The sequence below is a fragment of the Lampris incognitus genome, chromosome 14 (genome assembly GCF_029633865.1).
Source record: "Lampris incognitus isolate fLamInc1 chromosome 14, fLamInc1.hap2, whole genome shotgun sequence".
Taxonomy (NCBI): Eukaryota; Metazoa; Chordata; class Actinopteri; order Lampriformes; family Lampridae; genus Lampris; species Lampris incognitus.
This window is the reverse complement of record NC_079224.1, coordinates 32092038-32117808: the sequence shown is the minus strand read 5'-3', so window position 1 is coordinate 32117808 and position 25771 is coordinate 32092038. Positions and strand designations below refer to the sequence as shown.

Genomic DNA, 25771 nt, shown 5'->3' with positions numbered 1-25771 from the left:
CATTGAGTCATTTCTCAGATACCAACAGAAAGCGTTACGTGATGGCAGCTGGCATGCAGGTAAACTTAAGCCCAACTATGAGGTCATGCTAACTCACAATCTAACAATATCTGACAGCATGTTGTTATAAAAAGCGAGGCACTAAGTGACTCACTTTTCTTTACAACCTTTTTTAAACCCCATTTTTCGGGGGGGTGGCTGGGTAAGGACTTTGCTCTTTATTTCTGTTGCCCATGCCCAGAGACAGGGGAGGAAAAAAAATTGTCCTTTATAATCTGTGATCACACACATGTGCAGCTGCATAGACAATGAAAAAGCTTAGAAACATGACTCGAAGTAGGTCTACCCTAGATTATTTTCCGATAATGGCACATTTGAAATATGCCAAATGTTGCACTTTTTGTATAATCCTTAAGAGTATACTGCTTTATGGGCATCTCCGTAACCGAATGAGTAGCGTGCTGGCCTTTATTGCATGTCTCACCCTTCTCACTCGCTCCCATTTCCTGTCTGCCTCCACTGTCTCTTTCTAATAAAGGTATAAAAAAATGCCAAAAAGATAATAAAGAAAAAAAGAAGAATTTGCTGCTTTAACATCATCGGGCTGTTTCTATTCTTAATCAAGTTTGGACAGACAAAATACCAGCATGTCATTAAGTCTTGGCTATTTTGGCCATATAATACAACAGAATGTAATACAACAGAATTAAGTTCTTGTTTTTTTTTTATTAAACAAAATCTAAGTCACTGATGAATAACGAATAAGGAAGTGTAGCCCTACTTTTTTTTTCTTAACAAAGATCTGACATTTTAGTTCAGTATTTAATTGCTGTATTGTAGCTCTGGGAGTTCCTGTTCACTACCTTCCCAGATCCTAAAAATATTACATGCAAATACAGAATGTAGGAAAAAAAAGTTCCCTATTGCACTGTCAATGTCACAAGTATCAGACGCTTCAGCTAAAAGAAGTGCAGTGAAAAGGGACACTCTAAACATGTGGAAAGTTTTATTAAACAATTCAACAAGCCCCAGAGAGACTGCATGACTTTTGTAATAGTATCAGACTGTTAAAAGGCAAGGCATTGCACAGCTAACAGTTAACGCTGTCAGATTTCAAGTCTTTCCAACCTACTTTACTTAACTTTATTTGTCGTTGACCAGCTCACACAGCACTAGACTATTATAACTTGTCTTGATTTGAGTCATGAAAATCAAATGTGTTTTATAACAGCTCCGGGTGGTGGAAAGACTCAATTGGGAGGCAAGTGATTTAAATCTTAAACCCCCCACATATTTACAAGATAACGTGGGCTGACTGTTTATGGTGAGCTGCCCTATTTTGCACAGGCAGGGAGGATCTTCCATGATCATGAAAATATCAGGGTTATAACTGGCCTTTAAGGGCGCCCGGGTGGTGTGGTGGTCTGTTCTGTTGCCTGCCAAACACGGGGATCACCAGATCGAATCCCAGTGTTGCCTCCGGCTTGGTCGGGCATCCCTACAGACACAATTAGCCATGTCTGCAGGTGGGAAGCCGGATGTGGGTATGTGTCCTGGTCCCTGCATTAGCGTCTCCTCTGGTTGGTCGGGGCGCCTGTTCAGGGGGGAGGGGGAACTGGGGGGAATAGCATGATCCTCCCACATGCTATGTCCCCCGAGTGAAACTCCTCACTGTCAGGTGAAAAGAAGCGGCTGGTGACTCCACATGTATTGGAGGAGACATGTGATAGTCTGCAGCCCTCCCCAGATCAGCAGAGGGGGTGGAGCAGTGACCAGGATGGCTCGGAAAGTGGGGTAATTGGGGAGAAAAAGGGGGGAGGTTGTGTGTGTGTAAATATATATATATATATATATATATATATATATATATATATATATATATATATATATATATATATATAAATTGGCCTTTAAATCATCTAATGTGTTCCTGGCTCAAGTTCCCTTTTTCTTGGGCAGCCTACACTCTGTTTAAGTACCCTAGCAGGGGCTGGAGACTAGGGTTTGACTAAAATAAACTTACGTATGGTACTTAATTTCATAGAGATTAAACCTCTTGTATGCCTTCTCAAAGCCACTGATATGAGGACAGCTTCAGCTCCCAATTCTCCCAACCAACAACCAAATCACACCGAACTGCCCCAAACCAAACTGAAAACTGTGAGGCGCAACTCATATTCATTTCAAAAAAGCTCATTATAAAACATATGCAGCACCGGTCCTCGCTGAGTTGTTTATTCACTTGAGATATGTACTGCATTTTTCCTCCCATTATGTATTAGCTGAATCATGTTGTTTTAAAGAGTTTGGCACGGCCTGCTCATAAACCTTTTGAAATCCCCTAGCTTCATTTCCACCTAGCTCCCTGGCAGTGCGTCCAACGGGAAGCTAGGTCTGAATATAACCACTCTCCTGTTAAATAAAGCAGTGGAAGAATTGAAATGTATGGCACAGCTTGCAGGACCAGAAAGCTTATTTCATGGTTTGAATGACAGGCTAAATTATGTCCATCTTAAACTTAATGCCGCAAAAAATGGTGAGATGACAGCAACTGGAGTGTTTCATTTAGGCTTATCTCATTACAGCTGAACTCCGCCAGCAGCCGTCCTGTTTTAATTGCCATTTAAGTCTGCAAAAGTAGAATGGAGAAGTATTTGTAATATGAAAAAAAAAGAAAGAAAAGCAAGTGAAGCATCCTTGTGCAGTCTGGAACTGCAAAGTGTTGTGCAGACGGTTACAGCGGTGCTGCAAGTTGCCCTGAACGAACCGAGGCGCCACGTGCGTGCCAAATAAATCCGCTCATCACAGATATTCTCGGAATTATCCATTATGCAGTCACATTAATACAGTCGGTGGGTTATGAAGTGGGAACGTGCGTCACCAGAGGCCCGTCCACGTCTGTTTGCGTTCCACAAATGTCCCACAGACTCCAGGCGGGGGACAAAGAATGGGGAAAAGCTGCGGCGCAAAAGCAGCCTGTAAGCGAGAGCCCTACGCTGCATCCAAAAGAGTGGCAGCGCGAGAGAGAAGGTACTAGGCGTTAAAAAATTCACAGTTCCTTCTAATGTCTAGCAGAAGCGGCACAGATATTGTCGCAGCCCATCTCAGTTTTCATCAGTATCTCCTCCAGGAGGGAAGGGGACTGGATTGAAGCTATCTATAGTGCCGCTGCAATCTCCTTGGAGCTCATGCTCAGTTACACTCACATCCAAGCACGCATACTGCAGACGTATTGTCGCAATCTCACACAAAGTGCACGGCGCACACACATACACTAAGCTTACACCCAAACATGCATGCACAGAGATTTCAGAGAGTTTCATTAAGAATGCATGATGGTGGTGGTGGTGGTGGTGGGGGGGGGCTTTGAAACATTGCTGCTGGTCCATATTTCATTTCATGGAGAGGGGAAGTAGGGATGTATGCATGTGTGTGTGTGTGTGTGTGTGTGTGTGTGTGTGTTAGAATCATTCAAAAGCAGACAAGTCACATGTCCAACTTTTCCATTTGTTGGGTAGAAATATGCTAATAACAGATGTAAACAACAAAGAAGTCATACACCAGGCAACTGTTTCTTAAAACCATAATTAGGATAAAACGATGGCAGTTTTTGTTTCTGAATGATAAATCTTATATCATATCATTGTCTTTACCCTTGATAGTCGACAGCTTTTTTCACAGGATTTCTTTTGGGATTTTTTGATTTTATGGAGTTTAAAATTGTGCGTGGATCACAATGTTTAAAGCTGATCTGCGACAGTAACTCATTTGAACCATCTCATTGTACATTCTGCTGAACGTGAAGCAAAGTGAAGACCCATTAATGATGCAGTTCTGCAATTTCAGACAGTATGGAGAAACACAGGAGTAACTTGCTTCTTTTTTTTTTTCCCAGCGAGCCAAATTGTTTCTTTCTTTTTCATACAAAAGATGTACTATAATATTCTGTTTTACACACTCCCACTTTCTTCATGCTGAATTTAGATGGTGGGAAGATCAAAATATATTTCAACTGGGGAGAGTGATAAAGAACTTGCTTCGAATCAGAATGTTCTGCGATTCTGTCTTATTACAACACTGTTGTCATCACAACAAATGTTGATTGTGACTTGAACAAAACAGACTGCACAGTACCTACACAAGACTTGTTTCAAGGTTGGAGAGGCATGATTTTGGGATTATAACATTAGTATGGACTTATATGAACATATAAATTGTATGTTTTTATGTATTATATTTTTATTCTATTATATATACACTACCGTTCAAAAGTTTGGGATCACCCAAACAATTTCGTGTTTTCCATGAAAAGTCACACTTATTCACCACCATATGTTGTGAAATGAATAGAAAATAGAGTCAAGACATTGACAAGGTTAGAAATAATGATTTGTATTTGAAATAAGATTTTTTTTACATCAAAGTTTGCTTTCGTCAAAGAATCCTCCATTTGCAGCAATTACAGCATTGCAGACCTTTGGCATTCTAGCTGTTAATTTGTTGAGGTAATCTGGAGAAATTGCACCCCACGCTTCCAGAAGCAGCTCCCACAAGTTGGATTGGTTGGATGGGCACTTCTTTGAGCAGATTGAGTTTCTGGAGCATCACATTTGTGGGGTCAATTAAACGCTCAAAATGGCCAGAAAAAGAGAACTTTCATCTGAAACTCGACAGTCTATTCTTGTTCTTAGAAATGAAGGCTATTCCATGCGAGAAATTGCTAAGAAATTGAAGATTTCCTACACCGGTGTGTACTACTCCCTTCAGAGGACAGCACAAACAGGCTCTAACAGGTACTATTTAATGAAGATGCCAGTTGGGGACCTGTGAGGCGTCTGTTTCTCAAACTAGAGACTCTAATGTACTTATCTTCTTGCTCAGTTGTGCAACGCGGCCTCCCACTTCTTTTTCTACTCTGGTTAGAGCCTGTTTGTGCTGTCCTCTGAAGGGAGTAGTACACACCGGTGTAGGAAATCTTCAATTTCTTAGCAATTTCTCGCATGGAATAGCCTTCATTTCTAAGAACAAGAATAGACTGTCGAGTTTCAGATGAAAGTTCTCTTTTTCTGGCCATTTTGAGCATTTAATTGACCCCACAAATGTGATGCTCCAGAAACTCAATCTGCTCAAAGAAGTGCCCATCCAACCAATCCAACTTGTGGGAGCTGCTTCTGGAAGCGTGGGGTGCAATTTCTCCAGATTACCTCAACAAATTAACAGCAAGAATGCCAAAGGTCTGCAATGCTGTAATTGCTGCAAATGGAGGATTCTTTGACGAAAGCAAAGTTTGATGTAAAAAAAATCTTATTTCAAATACAAATCATTATTTCTAACCTTGTCAATGTCTTGACTCTATTTTCTATTCATTTCACAACATATGGTGGTGAATAAGTGTGACTTTTCATGGAAAACACAAAATTGTTTGGGTGATCCCAAACTTTTGAACGGTAGTGTATATATATATATATATATATATATATTATATTCGGGATAATAACATTAGTATGGACTTATATAAACATACAAATTGTATGTTTTCATGTATTATATTTATTAATTATATATATTATATAATATATTATATATTATATATTTTTATGTATTGTATGTATTTTGTTTTTATGTATTGTACTATAACCATTAGTATGTGCACACTAAACATTCATGGCTGTACTTATATGTAAAATGTTTATTTTTCTATATGTCTATCAATAATGTTTATCAACCCTTGCTTTGTTCAGGCCACTATTGAAAAAATTGTCACTTTGGTGTGTCTCACATGTACGGTTTATTTTCTGTGCATTTAAATGGGTTTGGTATTACCGGTGTTGTTTTTTTATTTTGTTCACACTTATGAAAAAGCCTATCCATGGCCACAACATTGTCTTTTAATTTCAGGTTGCGTAGCAATTGATTTACAACAATGTACATCAATTGTTGCTTTCATTTCAACCATTGTTTTCTTACCAAAACAACCATACAAAAAGTACAACAGTACACATAACCCATGTATCTCATGAAACAGATAATACATAATAAAAATTTACCAAAAATAGTGCAAAATTTTCTATCTTTAGGCATGAAAAATTGTGTGAAAAAAAATACCTCAGTCATTATGAATGTCTAAACTGTGTTGTACACAAGTAAATTTATAACTTACAAAATGTTTGACCCAACCTGATAAAAATAATTAACTTTTCTTCTTTATTTTGGTCATGACAAGTATGTTGTTTAAAAAGAAATGATCTCAAATTAAAATTTTTGTGCATTTTGTACATGGATTACTGAGTAGATGCTGGTGTTCTTCTACTATACCAATATAGTAACTGATCTTCAAAGGCCTCTCTATCAGTTCATTCAAGTAAATGAAATAAAAATAAAAAGTACTACCTCTGCACTGATATGCAAAATTTTACATCCATCTAAATTATCATTAAGAGTATCATCCAACAAATTTCTAATTCTATTTTCTATTTAATTTATTTTACATGTATTTATATTTGTATGTATACATATGTATATGTGTGTGTGTGTGTGTGTATATATATATATATATATATATATGTGTGTGTGTGTGTATACATATATTATGATTATTATCTTTCATGTGTATATATGTATGCGTGTGTGTGTGTGTGTGTGTGTGTGTGTGTGTGTGTGTGTGTGTGTGTGTGTGTGTGTGTGTGTGTACACACACACACACACACACACACACACACAATTTTTTTTCCATCCACTTGTTTTGCTTCTCCATTTTAGGGTGCAGTTGGGTGGGTTGAGGGTGGGTTATTGGTTAGTGGGTTTGGTTTTCATGGGGCAAAACTCATAAGCCCATTTAAATTTTGTTCTGTTTGTCTTATAAACCTGTGCAAAAATGCAATAAAAAGATCAGGAAAAAAAAGTATCATTCAGGTCACATCAACTTAGATAATAATTATAATAATAATAATTATAAAATTAAAAATCTGAATTTGTGACTATTCAGTGCAGTAAATGGATGCAAATGACCAAGTAGAGAATTATATTGCATGCTACAATTTTGATATAATGAGTTCAATTTAATTGTAATGATTTTTTAAAATACATTTCTATTCAGATTTTGCGACTGTTACAGGTCATTACCAATATAACCCCACCCACCCACCTACCTCCCACAATATAATGATTTTTTTTAGCGCCTCCTTTCTTGAAGCAGATGACTGGAAAAAGCTCAGTGGCCAAAGATCTCTAAAATGCACTGCCTTTTAGGCCATTACCATTTCCTTTCCATCCATCCATCCATCCATCCATCCATCCATCCATCCATCCATCCATCAAAGCATTAATAATATCAAACAATACACTACATCTTAGGTTTCCTATATTTGTACAAATTAGCCTTGTTTTTGTGCTTCGACGCTGTTCATTTTCACAAGCGGCTAAATGTTCAATCATTTTTTAGGACACAGAGAGACAATATGTCAAAGTAGGTTGCTATTTCTCAAGCGTTGTACTTATGCTTCTTTACCTCCACGTGCATCTGTGAACTGTCCACCATACTGACAGTCTTATTAAGCTATCGTCCATCCATCCACGTTGAGTTTTAGTTCCACATGAATGCATTTCAAATGTTACTCCCAACATTACATTCTTATCCTCATAAACTACATCACCAACATAACACACTTCCAAATGCAGACTGTAAGATGCAAATAAACTTGTCTGTTAAAATAACTGTCATAAACAAAGCCAATAGCGTCCCTGTAGCCCCAGTCATACAACGTGAACCCATAGCTTGGGTGTGATCAGGGGCACAAAAAGCAGGAAAACAAACAACAAATAAAACAAAAAAATAAAAGAGAAAAAAAAACATCTCCGCAGCATACATAAAATCTGGAATATAAAGTCCACTTTTTTTTTTTTGCGGCGACTGACCTGTCTCTGGGTCGCACTGATGCTCACAGGGGTCCAACAGGCGGCGTCCGCACAGTTCGTTGACCCAGGGCCCGCTGGCGTTCTGCTGGTAGTACAACAGCACCTGAGCTGGATTCAACCAGTCCGAGGCATCTAACTGGCTTCCCTGCAGTAAGATGAACCGTGAACCTGAGAGGTGTGCATGTAGGGGCAGAGAGAAAGGGGGAGGTACGATGGGAGGAAGGAAGATATGTAAGTGGGTATAAGAAGATGGATGAAGCAAGGGAATGCAGGGGAAACAGGTTGGTATAGAAGTGGGAGTGAATGGAAAGAGAGAGAGAGAGAGAGAGAGAGAGAGAGAGAGAGAGAGAGAGAGAGAGAGAGGGAAAGGAAACAAAAATTGCTTAATGGACCAACTCATGATCACCATGGTCAGGTTATTATGACAGCAGTGGACTTGCAAAGGTTGAATTCAAGACTGAACATTTACTGAACCCACAATCAGACTTCCTATAAGACAACTATAAAATAGCCAAACAATTTATTATGAAACTCAAAAGGACAAGAAAGACAATTAAAGATTATAACACTGCTCAGCAAATGACCATTAAATATAATTTGATTAGGAAATTAGCAGAGTCAAATTAAAATCCTCGACACTGTAGGAACATAATGAATATAAGGAATACGTCCAAAAACTGCAAACAAGTGCGCGAGGCTGGCAGACTGAAGGATTATTGGAAATGGAGTTTTATGAGTTGGAGATATTTTGTTTTTGGTGTGTGTGTGTGTGTGTGTGTGTGTGTGTGTGTGTGTGTGTGTGTGTTCTAAAATGAACTTGATCCTTTACTGCTGATTAGACTAAGCAAGCGATAACCCAGGACAAGGATTTTAACGCATGACGCGGAAGAATGAGTTGTTGCCTCAAGTGAAGTAGTTCAAGTATCTCGGAGTCTTGATCACGAGTGAGGGTAGGATGGTGTGGGAGGTTGACAGGAGGATTGGTGCAGCATCAACAGTAATGTGGACGTTGTACCGGACCGTTGTGGTGAAGAAGGAGCTGAGCCAGAAGGCAAAGCTCTCAATTTACCAGTCAATCTTCGTTCCAACCCTCACCTATGGTCATGAGCTTTGGGTAGTGACCAAAAGGGTGAGATCGCGGATACAAGCAGCTGAAATGAGTTTCTTCTGTAGTGTGTCTGGGCTCAGCCTTAGAGATAGGGTGAGGAGCTCAGACATCCGGAGGGAGCTCGGGGGAGAGCCGCTGCTCCTTTGCATCGAAAGGAGCCAGTTGAGGTGGTTCGGGCATCTGATTACGATGCCTCCTGGGTGCCTTCCTTTGGAGGTTTACCGGGCACGGCCAACTGGGAGGAGACCCCAGGGTAGACCCAGTACTCACTGAAGGGACTACATGTCCAGTCTGGCCTGGGAACACCTTGGGATCCCCCATGAGAAGCTGGAGGGTGTTGCTGGGGAGAGGGACGTCTGGAGTGCCCTACTTAGCTTGCTGCCACCGCGACCCGACCCCAGAGAAGAGGCTGAAGATGAGATGAGATGAGATGAGACATGGGGGAATGCCAAGTGGAGAGCAGTTCTCTACGGAGGAGGTGGAGGAGGATTTCCTGTAAAGAGATGAACCTTTAACACACATTTTGGAGTAGACTGTCCCACTTATACCATGGTCAGCTTTGAATGTTACTGGACTACTATTGATTTAACCTGTTGCTATGGTTACATACCAACTTTCAGCTGAATAACTAGTGTATTAAAGGGTTTTAACACACACCCTCCAGTCAATCAGAAACCAGTGTTTTTCGTGACCGTCATAGAGCAATTTTTAAGTGAAGACCATTGCAGTTACTGGTCAATAATGTCTGGACGGGGCATCCAGGTAGCGTAGTGGTCTATTCCGTTGCCTACCTACCCACATGGGGATCGCCAGTTTGAATCCCTGTGTTACCTCTGGCTTAGTCCAGCATCCTTACAGACACAATTAGCCGTGTCTGCGGGTGGGAAGTCGGATGTGGGCATGTGTCCTGGTTGCTGCACTAGAGCCTCCTCTGGTCGGTCAGGGTGCCGGTTCAGGGGGGAGGGGGAACTGGGGGGAATAGTGTGATCCTCCCTCGCACTACGTCCCCCTGGTGAAACTCCTCACTGTCAGGTGAAAAGAAGTGGCTGGCGACTCCACATGTATTGGAGGAGGCATGTGGTAGTCTGCGGCCCTCCCTGGATCAGCAGAGGGGGTGGATCAGCGACTGGGACGGCTCGGAAGAGTGAGGTAATTGGAGGGGAGAAAAATAATGACTGGATGAATAATGTCTAAAGATATGTTTTGGTGAATGCGTATTTCTGCCCTACACATAATTTAGTGTTAGCAAACTTCATCAATCTAAGCGCTTACTTGGCCGAAGGCTCCCCAAACTAGTCTACAAGTGAATTAATAATAATAACAAAATAATAATAATAATAATAATAATAATAATAGGGCGGCACGATGGTGCAGTGGTTAACATGGTCGCATCACAACAACAAGGTCCTGGGTTCGAGCCCTAGGGTAGCCCAACCTTGGGGGTCGTCCCGCGTCATCCACTGTGTGGAGTTTGCATGTTCTCCCCGTGTCTGCGTGAGTTTCCTCCGGGTGCTCTGGTTTCCTCCCACAGTCCAAAGACATGCAGGTCAGGTGAATCAGCCGTACTAAATTGTCCGTAGGTGTGAATGTGTGTGTGTGTGTGGGCCCATCACAGGGCTGGGTGTCTCCCCGCCTGCCGCCCAATGACTGCTGGGATGGGCTCCAGCATCCCCGCGACCCTGAGAGCAGGATAAGTGGTTTGGATAATGGATGGGTGGATAAATTAATAATACCGATTTTACCATTACAATTTGATTTTGATAAATGCGATTCAACTTTCTCGTCATTGCTCAGGAGAAGTACTATGACAGCCATACTATTCAAATACTTGGTGATGTTTTCATTGGAATAGGTCAGATTTCGGTCTTTAAGTGTACTTAAACAGCTACTGTATATGGAAGTGAAGACACTTGAAGCAGAAAACCGAACTGATCAAAATTGTTCTCATCCAGTTTAAGACATGCAATAACACCAGGAGCCTGATACTGGTAGCTGTGAACCACTGAATGAACTCAAGCAGAAGAAAATGGAAAGAAATAAAAAGTAGTTAAAGCATCATAGTTGAACATTAATACCTCTGGACAGCTGAGGAATTCAGTGGATTAAAAGACTCTTTTGACCCACCTAGAGATATTTCAATCAACATCAGGTTATCATTGAATGTTATTATAGCTGAAGTTGCGATATTAGGCCTTGACAGTTGGAAAAAACCTTCTTAAAATATTAAAACTAATGGATCAAAAGTGAGATAAGGCATATGTAATTTTTTTGTTGAGTGGTTTTGTTGTGTTATAATCAGTAGCCACTGACAAGCTAAGCCATCCAGTAAGAAACATCTACGCAATGCCATAATGAATGCATTTTTTCTTCTTTGCTGTTAATTAGATTTGTTTTTTCATTACAAAGCTTGTCTTTATCCCTTCCTTTGTGTCTGAAAATGATGTCAACGTCTCGTTACTGATGTTGATGTCTGGGCATCAGCTTATTATTTCCTTTCATTTGCAGAGATAAAGTGTTGTGGCATTTGAATAAATCTGAACATCTAACACCACATCTGGAGATGTTACCATACAGAATATAACATGTCAAGTCTCACTATTACATGGCCTTTAAATTCTAAAGGGGCATCTTTATATTGTTGTATACAATTCTTTGTCAACAATTTATAATAGCATCAGATGACTTGATGCCATTACCTTCAACAGTTTAACTCCCCAAAGGAAAATATCAAAGTCACGACAAGAGAAAAAAAGGTTTAAAGGAGTTTTGAAATGCATTAATGGGAACACCTACATACAGATGGGTGACAAATTAAAGGAAAAACCAACATAAAGTGACTGTTGGGCCACCAGAAACCTCCAGAACATCTTCAATCCTCCTTATCATAGATTCTACAAGTCTCTGAGCTCTACTGGAGGGCTGAACATCCATTCATTATCCAAAAAATATTCCCTCATTTAGTGTTTTGTTTCTTTTTTGGACCCCCCCCCTTTTTCTCCCCAATTGCATCCGGCCAATTACCCCACTCTTCCGAGCTGTCCTGGTCACTGCTCCACCCCCTCTGCTGATCCGGGGAGAGCTGCAGACTACCACATGCCTCCTCCGATACATGGGGAGTTGCCAGCTGCTTCTTTTCACCTGACAGTGAGGAGTTTCACCAGGGGGGCGTAGTGTGTGGGAGGATCACGCTATTCCTTCCAGTCCCCCCCGCCCCCGAACAGGCGCCCCGACCGACCAGAGGAGGCGCTAGTGCAGCGACCAGGACACATACCCACCTCTGGCTTCCCACCCTCAGACACGGCCAATTGTGTCTGTAGGGACGCCCGACCAAGCCGGAGGTACCACAGGGATTCAAACCGGTGATACCCTTGTTGGTAGGCAACGAAACAGACTGCTATGCTACCCGGACGCCCCCCACTAACAGAAAACGGAAATGAATAATAATAATAAAAAAAATTCTAATAAACACTGCAATGTTTAAGGCATGATTCTGAGCGGAAAGAGGAAACTGAAAAGATAGTTTTATTGTGCAAGACAGGAATGCCCTCACATTCATCAACTCTAAAAATGAATTGCAAAAGGTCATTATAGGTGGAGGATGTCCAGCTTTACATGGTGCCTTCAAGCAGTTAAAGCCGGAACCAAGCTTTAAAGTGGAATGCCAATAGCAAAAGAAAAACTATGAAAAAAAGTTAGAAATAACAAATATAAAAAACACAATTGACATGCTATTTTCAGATAGTGACTGTTTATGGTTTTGATCATTAAATAATAGTGGTGAAAATTTAAGGTGTGGTCATGTCTCTGGTATACTTTTCATTTTCCCATTTTGGCCATTACACCAAAAGTTGTCATCTCCTTTGCTCTCTGTCCACCACATCAACAGATAATGTTTTCCATAGGTACAGCAGGTAAATGGTAAATATTGATAGATGATAACTGTCCCCAATGCATAACAGAAAATGAGAAATGTGAATGAACCTCCCCCCCTTTTTTTTTCTGGTATACTCGAAGGCAGACACATCCACATCTGTTGGCATAAATCAGCTCGTTTCAGCGGAAGAATCCAGATTTTCATCTGATTCATCATGACATCAAATCAGGTCTGATGAGATTGTGTGGACATCTTTTGGAAACATTCTAAATCGATCCCAGTTTGGAATTCAACGGAGGAACTCGCAATCTTTCATCTCTCCTTTCAAAGTTCCCTCCCTGGATACACTCCTGGAATTTTAATATGGCCCTGGCAGGCCGGCGCGTACCATGGAGCAGTGCTCCGAATCAAATCAGGCCTCGAAATGATAGATGAGTAAGGCAAGTCACAGTCTATAATATATCTGGACTGCCAGCTCGCTCCCATGACAGCTGGAAAATGCCAATGAGCCAACGGGGGTCGGGAGTGCTTGGCCCACGGGGGCCAAGCACTCCCGACCCCTGTTTGCTTTTTTCCCCCTTCCTTCTTCATTTTTTTTATTTTTCTCTGCAGGTGCTCCATTGAAATTCATTTGTGTGGAGGTTCGACACATCAGAAAATACAAGCTGAGGAGTGATGATGGATAGTTTGCTGCGGGTGGTCACCGTGACCTGCCTCCATGTGCTCCTGTGCTGTGAGGGCACATCTGTTGTGGTCTCACACGGGAAACCGAGAGGGGACTGACTGACCTGACATTTACCTTTGTCTTTGAGAGAGCGAATTAGATCAGCGGCTCATCGAGAGCGTTGAGGAAATCCATTAAAGAGTGAGAGAAGACAGGAGTCCTTGGAGAGTCCTGGAAAATGTCAGCATCGGCCCACCCGCGAGCTCCAAACACACACACAGGGAATGCCTCCAGTAATGGCTCCCTCAGATGACATGGTGCTTTTTTAATTGCTTAAAACTGTCATAGTCAGACTAGATGAATAGTTCTCGATGTGTCTTGGTCATCAGATTGGACACGCTGCACATTTTGACACTCACGAGGAAGGAAAGCGACAAGTAAAGAAATCGGAAGGGGGCATCCGGGTGGTGTGATGGTCTATTCCGTTGCCTGCCAAACACGAGTATCGCCAGTTCGAATCCCCATGTTACCTCCGGCTTAGTCGGACGTCCCTACAGACACAATTGGCCTTGTCTGCGGTGGGAAGCTGGATGTGGGTATGCATCCTGGTCGCTGCACTAGCATCTCTTCTGGTCAGTTGAGGTGCCTGTTGAGGGGGGAGGAGGAAATGGGGGGACGTCTCCCTGGTTAAAGTCCTCACTGTCAGGTGAAAAGAAGCGGCTGGTGACTCCACATGTATCGCAGGAGACATGTGGTAGTCTCCCTGGATCGGCAGAGGGGGTGGAGCAGTGACCAGGGACAGCTTGGAAGAGTGGGGTATTTGGCCGGGTACAACTGGGGAGAAAAAGGGAGGGAAAATCCCCCCACCAAAAAAGGGGGAAAAAAAGGAATCGGGAGGAATGAACAGCGTGGAGGAGGGAACGTGAGTGAATGTCATCAAAGACACCAAAGGAAAATTAAAATAAATCAACCAGCCTGGATATGGACTAAAGGACAGTATATGGGCTGTTTACCATGTAGCCGCTAATGACTCAGACATTTCAAAAACAAAACCTACCTAGATATCTTGAACATTATTATTTTTTTCAACTTATATTTATTGGATTTTGCATTTTACAAATAACAGAATCAATCATGAAACAAATCCAGTATAATTCCCATCCCTCCCCTGCTCCCTAACATGCCCCCCCTCCAACATCATCTGAAATGACATCAAGTACAAATAAATATGTGACAGATATACAGTGACCTAATTCACATAAACACAGACAAGAGGGAAAAGACAAAATAAAAATTAATAATAAAAAATACAGTCATTTTTATCTTTTTAAACTTATTCTTAATTATACTGCTACAGTTCTGCTCCAACCAAGAAATGATTAGGTTATGAACTATCCCAGTCTGTTATTTGGGTTAGGTTATCATAGTAGGTAAGAAAAGGCCTCCAGACGCTTTCAAATTTATTTGCATCCCCCTTCAATGTAAATTTGATTTTTTTCAAGCTTCAGGTAAAACGTAATCTCTTTAAGCCATCTGGTATGGGATGGTGGCACCGCTCTCTTCCAGTTGATGAGGATGAGACGTGGAGCTAACAGAGTAGAAAAGGCAACCACATTGCACATTTCAGTGGACCACACTGCATCCTCTGGCCTCAATCCAAAACAGGGCAATAATGAGATCATGAGCATTATTATCAGAACTCACTGAAACGTCTGCCCTCAGAAGAAAACGAGGTTTGAACTATCAAGTTATCACTGCCAACATTTGTAGAACGTAGTTTACTCTCATGACTGTCAGTGAACTTGTTGCAGGCTCAGTGAAACTTGTGTCCAAAGCTGTCACGGTAGGCCAACAAAGGTGAAACATCACATCTGACAGGCCAGTCTGTGTCGACATCATGAGGCGTCCCTGACATTGGTTGTCTTCCACCGTGTCATTTTATTGCTTGGATGTACATGACAACCGTTGCTCACAGAGGGTCATGTTATTCAGTATTATAAATATCAACTACATTCACTATATTTTTGCTGGGCGGTGCAAACCTCAACTACCAATGTGCATTACAAAATATGGATAAAAATATGTTATCTCAGCAGGAAGGGGTCTCATTTTATAACCTACCCTCACAATTTTCTATGAACGGGACATTTGATCAGTCTTATCATTTTTCAGGTGGTCTTCGTGACTGGAAAACTAAATCTATAAAGATCTAGGTAGTCCAGGCTTTCCAGGACACGTGGGAACCATGGCAAGTGTGTTGTACGAGGTGTAAACCCATACCAGTCGTAGTTTGGGGCTTTATTAGAACCTTACCATCGGCGATGAGGTGTTCTGGGACATGAAGGATGACCCGGACGGCGAGGTTGCAGGCAAGGTGGGAGGAGTACACCAGGCCAACCACACAGCTGATGACGCTGATCAGAGTCAGGGTGGTCTTATTGATGGGGCTCCGTGGGGAACCTGCTGCCGGGAATAATCACATAGTATGGGGGTGTTGGGGGTGGGGGGTAGGGAACAACAAGAAGGAAGAGAGATGGTGTGAAGCAGTGTCCGTATTTTATCCCTAAGCTCCCTCGCTGGCTCCCCTGGTCCCGGAGTTCTGTGGCAGCACACGTCAACATGCATGCATGGGAACAGTACACAAACGTGTACACACACACACATACTTGCCTTTTCCTGTGCACAGTAGAGTTGTTTTACAAACAAGTCAAGCCCGAGCTTAGTGCCCTTAAAAAAGACCTCTGGATCAAAAACCAGAGGTCTCTGGTGTGTTTAGATTTGCTCGGGCTCACTGGTGCAGAAATAAGGTTTTATCTTTGAAGGGTGTCAACATGCATGCTGAGACAGGTTGTGTGTGTGTGTGTGTGTGTGTGTGTGTGTGTGTGTGTGTGTGTGTGTCTATTGGGGGCAAGGGGGTAGGCCTAAATGAAAACTGTTCAGAGCTTGTTTTGAACCCCTCCCCTCTCTTTTCCCGCCAGAGAGGATTCATCCTTCATCCCTTTTACTCAAGATCGCAAAGATCTGAAGTGCAGTGCACACACGCACACACACACACACACACCCACCAAAGACACACTCATGGATGGTCACACACACCAGCTTACCAACACTTAGACTCAAATATACACACAAACACTCACACACAAACCGAGATGATGACCTTGAAAACTGTCAGCCAATGTCACTACGACTCCTTTCTTTCTGAAACATGACTAGATTAGACCACTCTGTCACTTGTAAATTACTCTAGCAACATCTTTTCACTAAAAAAAAAAAAAAAAAAAGAAATGCCGGAGGCACCGCTTTGAATAAGCCTTTGTAAAAACACCGACCTGTGACATTATGTATACAGCAAAGTAGCTGTTCCACTCTACCCAGTTTGTTCTGGGGCAACTTAAAGGACATAAAGTTCACGATTTCAACATCTTCAATGGGCTAGTGTTCAACAAACGGACACCGTCAATTAACCTTGCATTGATTATAAAAATACCGGTTTTAAAGAGCAAAAACTTTTTTATTCAATTTATCCTGGACTCGCTTGCTTTTCATCAAGACAAAGGGCTGTGTGTTTGAACCCCTTTCTTCTATTCTTAAATGTGCCTCATTAAAGGTGTTGGCTGCACTTCTGGGGGCGCTGCCTTGTTTACGACACCTGTGCGGATGACGGGGGAATAATTGGGTTTGGAGGCATGTAAAGGCTTGTAAGTCTCTCTCTCTCTGACAGCAGCTATTATTTTTGGAGGGCACTGTCTCCCCCCCCCACCCTTCCACACCCCATTACTGTACATTGCGATTTCAAGGACGTGGCATGCTGACAGGTAAAGCATGCTGGATGGTGTTGACTGGTTTTGCACAATGCCGCGTCTTCCGCAGAAATAATATTCCGACATATTATTTCCGAGTACACGGACGCCACCAAAAAAAAAAAAATCCTCTTATTTGTTTACAACTGATCTCATTTTCTTGTTGTTTTTTCCCAGCCAACAAGAGCTTCACAATGCAGTCTGACAGACCTGAGATCAGTAGTGTTGCATGCTCATGAGCACTGTCATTAATCCAGTGTGCGTTTTACACAGGAGCCACTATCGTAACCAAACCACTCTCACACAAAATACCACGGCCATTCATGTAGGTTTTTTTTGGGGGGGGGGGGTGACTCGTCATGCGTCATGATCGATGGTGATACCGTCTGACGGTGGGATATTACTGTCTGTAGGTGTATGGCTCCTCCTTACCCCCTGAGCCCCACGCGCTGTTGGCGTTACCATTTCTCATACCTCGGCTCCGGCGGCGACTGCGGTTTGGGTCGGTGTAAAAGGCCAGCTGAGGCTCGCTGTCTGCCTCCGTCCCAGAGTCCCCGTCCGGGTTCAAGAAAGTTGAACCCGCTGTTGGATTCACATAAAAAGAAACACAGTTGCCTATGAAAATAGTCCCCGGACCACGGGGGGGGGGGGGGGGGGATTTAGTCCCAAAAATGGTATTGATGGAGGTCAGGGACAGGGACAGGGAGATGGTGACCGTAATGGAACCGATGGATGTGATTATGGGATCGCTATCATGACTACTGTATGTATCTGGACTGATGGAGACAAAGATGAATAGAAAGGTGACGGTCCTACAAGAGCTTGAGATAGATACCGATGGTATGAAACACACAGGAAGTGATTTGGTTCAACAGAAACAATGAAAGTAACAAAGCTGAGCCTGGGAAACGGTATAAATATGGATCCAGGTTATAAAGCAGATGGGCAGGAAAAAACTGGATGAAAATCTGATGTCTGAAATTTGTCTGATTTTTCTTATTATTTTTTTTGGGTATACTTTATTAATCCCCGTGGGGAAATTTCTCTCTACGTTTAGCCCATCCTAGCTGTGTAGCTAAGAGCAGTGGGCAGCCGCCGTGCAGCACCCGGGGACCAACTCCAGTTCGTCTTGCCATGCTTCGGTCAGGGGCACAGACAGGAGTATTAACCCTAACATGCATGTCTTTTTTTGATGGTGGGGGAAAACAGAGCACCCGGAGAAAACCCAACGCAGACACAGGGAGAACATGCAAACTCCACACAGAGGATGACCTGGGATTACCCCCAAGGTTGGACAACCCCGAGGTTCGAACCCAGGACCTTCATGCTGTGAGGCGACAGCGCTAACCACTGGGCCACCGTGCTGCCCCAATTGCTTGAGGTTGTAGCCAGAAAGGTCACAGTAGTTGTTTTTTTTTTTTTAAACTTTTCCTCCTTTTTTCTCCCCTATTGTAGCCGGCCAATTACCCCACTCTTTCGAGCCATCCCAGTTGCTGCTCCACCCCCTCTGCTGAACCGGGGAGGGCTACAGACTACCACATGCCTCCTCCGATACATGTGGAGTCACCAGCCATGTCTTTTCACCTGACAGCGTGGAGTTTCACCAGGGGTACCAGCATGTGGGAGGATCATGCTATTCCCCCCAGTTCCCCCTCCCCCCCGAACAGGTGCCCCGACTGACCAGAGGAGGTGCTAGTGCAGCGACCAGGACACATACCCACATCTGGCTTCCAACCCGCAGACATACCTAATTGTGTCTGTAGGGACGCCCGACCAAGCCAGAGGTAACACAGGGATTCGAACCGGTGATCCCCGTGTTGGTAGGTAGCGAAATAGACCGCCATGCCACCCGGACGCCAAGGTCACAGTAGCTTTTGAAACAAAATGGTTGGTTCGATTAGTTACCTCTATGTTTTATAAAATTAGGTGAAATTGTAGTAAATAGGCCTTAAGAGAGACCTCAGACTTATAGCAAACTATTGTAGGTTTTGTCTACCATAAGGCAAGTTAGTAGACACGCATTGAAGCAAATTAAATTTCATAGTGAATTCTGCAATTTCCTTACATTATCAATTCAGCGAGAATGATGAGAAATTGAAAAGACCTCAGGCTGAGCAGGAGGTGTAATATTTTTAAAAACTAAACGGGCTCACAGTTGAATTACAACATATAGTACAAAGATGCAGCAAAAAACACTGCTGGATTGAAGAAGTTGAAATACTTTGAGAAACGATCTTCAGAAGAAGAAGATTCAGGCTGATTATCAATCAAAACAGTGATTATGAAAAATCTGGAGCCTGTGACAAATGATTTCTTTCTCTTTAAAGACTTTGTGTTGACTGTGATTCAGATAAATATGGTGATGTCTTATCTTGGCCGTGTAAATCATAACGCTGCCTTTCTGTTTACCAGCCAGTTAATGATAAATAAATATGTTTTTCTTTCCTCATTTCCACATTTTCATATAACTCCGAAGTAATACATACATCACGCTAAAAAACTAAAATCATATTCTTTGATAAGAGAGTATGATTGGTTTATCACAAACCAGTCACATGGCAGTGTAGCACACAACACACCCATTCCTGGGAACAGATGGTCCATACACATTTGTGAGACAGAAAAAAAAATCAAAACAAGAAAAACGAACAAACAGCATGATTTGTGTTTTTTTTGTTTTCTTTTCTTCCACATTGCTTCTCTTGACAAATGGAAGGGTATGAGATAAAATCTGAGTCGGGAGTATTCACCGTACTTCAAGAGAAGATAATGCCATCTGTGTCATATCGTGTCTGCCGTTTCAATCCACCATCTGAAGTCGGTTAGTGAATGTCCCAGACTCACTTCAAACAAGGGGGCTGAATCAACACTGAACTTTCCGGTCCATCATTTCCACATCTAAAACTACGATTAAAAAAAGGGATGTTGCTTTGTGGGTAAAAAAAACAAATCCCACTAAGTAAAAAAAAAAAAAAAACTTCTTCATGCTTACTGTATTTCTACTAATGTGCGCTGAGTGTTTGTGTCAGCAGAAGCATTTCCACTGAGAGAATAAACTGCATATGGGGGTCATGTATTAAAGCTTGTCTTACAAGGGTTAGCAGGTTTCCTATCACAAAGTGAACAAGCAAATCCATCAAACCAGATTTGCTGTCTCAGCGGGATAAATGTGAGTAAAAAAAAAAGAAAAGAAAAAAAAAGAAAAAAATCATGCTAACATTGCTCAATGACAAAAGCTACTAAAACACAAAACAAAGACACTGTTTTTGATTAAACCGGAGGCGATCCCGAAGAAACAACTGGAGGACAAAAATGCCGTTATCAAGCGATGTCAACGTGATGAACCGAGAAAGACTTTTATTTCATTTTTTTTTTATGACAGCAACTTCATGCGCTATTTATGTTGTTGGTTTGATGTCAATGCACATTGAGGAAATGGACAATGTAATGGGTAAATATTATTGGCAGCCATGACTATCTGAAAGCACAGATGTTGGCACTGCTTCAGTTGAGGAATGAGTAGGCCTTTTTTGATGACAGCGTTGTTTCAGCAGCATTTCAACTGATTTAATAAGAAAGCAATCTACATTGCAGCGGTTCACCCTGAAAATGTTTCTTGGCAGGGTGCGAAGGCCACTGAGACACCACTTGGACCACTTGCCGGGAAAACTTATCTATTTGAAATTGGGATAAATGAAATTGTCATTCAGCGACCAAAAAAAAAAAGGATGCATAACTGCTTGACTACAAATAAGTTAGAGCGAATGGGTAATGTGCACTGCAAGAAAAGTTTAGGAACGTTATTTCTTATACAAGGAAAATCAGGCTTGGACATTTCCTGCAATGACATAGGCCTATCCTAAATGCCATGCACTCATGCATATCTTGAAATTTATATAACAGGACACACAATATTATGCAAGAGGAATGTCTGTTTCCTTCAGACTAAGGAAATCCTTAAAAGAGGATGACATTTTGGGCCAAACCCCCCCCTTCCATTTTGCACATGGCTGCGTGGGATAGGGTGTCCCGATTCTTTTGCGGATGGAGGAGTAGGGGTCTTGTAGCCCTTTTCAGATGCAGACTCCAAATGAAGCGGTAGAAGAAAATTCCCAGAAGGCTTTGTGAACTGAGGCAGTTTAACATGGAACATGGCTACCGGTGCTGGGAAAGAAGCCCATGAATCTGTTTATCTTCACAAATAATCATACAAACTTTTTTAAATCCGTTGGAATATTTTAGTTTAATGTAGATACAAAGGAATACGTAATTGGATCATTATAACAAGCTACTACTACTACTACTACTACTACTACTACTACTACTACTACTACTTTCAGTGGCTCCCGTTAGGGGTCGCCACAGTGATCATCCATTTCCATCTCTTCCTGTCCTCTGCATCTTCCTGTCATACCAGCCACCTGCATGTCCTCCCTCACCACATCCATACACTTCCTCTTTTCCTCTTCTCTGGCAGCTCATTTCAGAAAAATCACTATTTATAATGTCAATAGAAGTTCGTGTAAATGACGATTTGTGAGTGATCGTACAGTCCTGTCTATGTAGCTTGAAAAATTACCCAGCTGCAAATTTTCTGCACTTCCCTGCTCATCTGATATCAGTGCAGGACAGGGTAACACTTTAGTTGAAGGGTTGTGCATAAGACTGCCATGACACCATCATAAACATGACATGAGACCTGTCATGCACATGAAGGAACCTTTATGAATGCTGTTGTCGTTAAATGCCATTCGGTCAATTATGTCACTTTTAATACAAAGTTGACATTGTTTGAGATGTCTGTTTTTGAGCTCCAGACGCGTGAAATATATCAAATCGAGTGGCTCGGTCCCACTTAGGTTGTGACAACAAAGTCATCTCAAACAATGTCATCTTTGCATTAAAAGTGACATAATTGACAGAATGCCATTTAATGACCACAATCATAAACATTCCTTCATGCTGTGTGACCCAGGGGAGAAATTTCTATGGGCAGGACTACACTGAAATAGACAATATGTAAACATGCTTCCTGGCTATTGTCAATAGATTAATCTGTCTTGTTCTGACCACAAATCTTATCAGATTTGTCATTATAATAGTTGATAATGGTAGCAAGCAAGAGGTTTTAAAATAAAATGTATAGTACTATAATGTTATAACCATATCCTGAGCATACCAGGCAACTAATAAAATGCTGAGCAGCAGGCGTAACGATGATGGTGATGATGTAACGAGTGGCGTCCCATTTCCCAGGTAAAGACTTCAAACCCTACCCATTGTAGCTTTGTTCTGAAAACCCAAAACCCAATAGAAGGCACTCCAAAAGTAACGGTAGGCCCAGGTGGGGGGTTTTGGGATTGGGCCCTGAAGAGCAGTGACATGTCCCTTACTGACTGCTAAACAATTGCAAAAGTTCCACTTGAAGAAGCAAGGAGAACATGTTCCTTGCTCTGAGGTGAGGGCACCATGCACTTTAACAGCAGTAAGACGTGTCCTGGTAAGTGTCCTGGACTTACTTCACCCTGCCATTCACAAAACCCTCCTTTCAATCCCAGACCAAATCAACATATTGCAAAATGGCTAATTCCTTTCAAGCTGGATGGAGGAGGGCTCTCAAGGGCAGTTTAGTGTTTAAGCAAGTTTCAGAGAGACCATAAAACAAAACAACCCCTCCCCCCCCCAAAAAAAGAAAAAAAGAAACTGTAATAGTTCTTAAGAGAAATAACCCTTACAGTCAAGTGTATGTCCATGTTGACAGATAAAAAATGTCTCCGGAGGTCGTTAAAGGAGTAGTTTGGGATTTTTGAAGTCTATCCCTATTTAATACTCATCAATCATGCAGTGTGCATAGTACGTTTCATTTTCACAGTGTTCTGTCCTTTTTTTCCTACAGGAGACACAGCTCCAGCTTGCAATTTGGGGCCAATTTCCTAGACCTATATTAAATATAGTCCTGGACTATACTGAGTTTTGTAGGGAGGATCTCCATCCATTATTCAGTTTAATCCAAGACTAGTCTCAACGTGCATCTGGGAAACCAGCCACTAGAGTTCAATGCAATCAATGGGGCCAAATCCACAATCCTCGTTCAGTACCCCCCCCCCCAAAAAAAACCCTCCATAGTTCCACCAAAGGTAACATGATGCTGTAGCAGTCTATCATTGCAAATATGAGTGGCCATTTTGAAAATTTACAATTTTTAGGATTGGTCGTGGGCATTTCTTCCTGTAACACAGCTTTCAAGTTATTACCAGCAAGAGTCACTCCATCGCGGCACAGCAAACTATGGAAAAGTTTTTTGCAATAAAAATGCCTGCTCATTTTTTTAAATGACCGCTTGAATTTGCTATGACAGACTGCTGTAGCATCATGTTAGCTTTGGCTGAACCATGGAGTGTTTTTTTGCACTGAACAACGATGGTGGATTGGTCCTCCATTAAGTACATTTAACTCTAGATGGCAAGCTGTTGCTGCGGGTCCAGCATGAAGAAAAGGATGGATGACTGTGAAAATAAAACTTTTTTTTAATTTTTCCCCCTTTTTCTCCCCAATTGAATTTGGCCAATTACCCCACTCTTCCGAGCCGTCTCGGTCACTGCTCCACCCCCTCTGCTGATCCGGGGAGGGCTGCAGACTAACACATGCCTCCTCCAAAACGTGGAGTTGCCAGCCGCTTCTTTTCACCTGACAGTGAGGAGTTTCGCCAGGGGGACGTAGTGCGTGGGAGGATCACTCTATTCCCCCCAGTTCCCCCTTCCCCCGAAACAGCGCCTCGACCGACCAGAGGTGGCGCAAGTGCAGTGACCAGAACACATATCCACATCCGGCTTCCCACGCGCAGACACGGCCAATTGTGTCTGTAGGGATGCCTGACCAAGCCAGAGGTAACACAGAGATTCAAACTGGCGGTCCCCATGTTGGTAGGCAACGGGACTACACCACCCCGCCACCTGGACGCCCGTGAAAATAAAACACGTATTTATATACTATGTAAGCAGTGAGTATAAAATAGGGATCGGCTTCCTAAAATTCAAACTACTGGACTAAAAAAAGTACCTTTAATACTATGAAGTGATTTAATTCACTGAATTAGCATAAAAGTGCGAAACCGTTTCATTGTTATGCTGAAAAACAATGTGTGAAGAAAAAGTCTGAATAATACCTTAAGAGAAAATGAAAAGCTTAGAAAAAAACCCATAATCAGTCTAAATCTCACCAACTACCGTTATGATTAAAGGCCTTTTTTTTAAATTCATTTCCAAAAAGTACATCCTTAGCAAGAACCAGGGCTCTCAAGGTCAATGCGGACTCAACACAAGTGTCACTGAGAATAGAAGAGCTTCATTATAGGCGGAGTGCTGTGTACCGTTTCCTTGGGCCAGAGAAGCACTATTCAGTGAGGATGAGACTTGAACTGAAGCAACTTGTCTCCTCCGCATGGGCTCACAAAGGAGAATAAAAGACTACTGAGGAATTTAAGAAGGTGTGCATCACCAATTGGCATGAGACCAGCGCCAAAAACTGTACCTCTCAACGGCGCCGCGTGCCTTAAGTATTCAGCACATTGTTTTCATCCGCCATCTAAGCATGCTCGGCAGGGGTAAATACCGCTTTTGAATGAAAAAAGCTAATTTTATTCAGTGCTAAACAGCCCCGTAACTACAGCGTGGTGCTAGAGTCTGTGATAATGGCTCTCAAATCGCCACGAAAGAGAGAAAGCGGCGACATAAAAACAAACGATCAGAGAATGAGGACTGCATAGTGATAGCAGCCAACACCAACCATAATGACAACAACACCAACAAATACAAAAAGAAAAGTGGAAACATCAACGCCGCATCAACATAGGGATACAAAGCAATGCAGGCAAAAATCGACTGGCAGGTCAAACGCATCTGTTGTGGATTTAGGTGCAGTCTGGTAAGTCAAAACTGTTTTTTTTCTTTTTGTTTTTTCATGGAGATTGTGGAAATTTAGTAACCAATTACCTTTTTTTGAGATCAATAGACATTAACCGGGCTTATTGTTGTGGTGTTTTTGTCAGGAAGGGTGCTAAAATCAGCCAAGACGGGCGTCCAGGTGGCGTGGCGGTCTATTCCATTGCCTACCAACACGGGGATCAGCGGTTCGAATCCCTGTGTTACCTCCGACTTGGTCAGGCATCCCCACAGACACAATTGGTAATTGGCTGTGTCTGTGGGTGGGAAGCTGGATGTCGGTATGTGTCCTGGTTCGCTGCACTAGCGCCTCCTCTGGTCGGTCGGGCACCTCTTCCTGGGGGGGATTGGGGGTAATAGCGTGATCCTCCCACGTGCTATGTCTCCCTGGTGAAACTCCTCATTGTCAGGTGAAAAGAAGCGGCTGGTGACTCCACATGTATCGGAGGAGGCATGTGGTAGTCTGCA

General features: G+C 42.3%; 1 protein-coding gene across 1 annotated transcript in view; it reads right to left on the bottom strand.

The window, feature by feature from the left end:
• Nucleotides 1-25771, bottom strand: part of astn1 (astrotactin 1) — a 552260-nt gene that overhangs the window by 379110 nt on the left and 147379 nt on the right. The window contains exons 6-8 of the mRNA XM_056292697.1: nt 17796-17945; nt 15874-16023; nt 7915-8082 (exon numbers count right to left, since the gene is read on the bottom strand). Coding sequence (XP_056148672.1) covers nt 7915-8082; nt 15874-16023; nt 17796-17945 — 468 coding nt within the window. The remainder of the gene's footprint in view (nt 1-7914; nt 8083-15873; nt 16024-17795; nt 17946-25771) is intronic.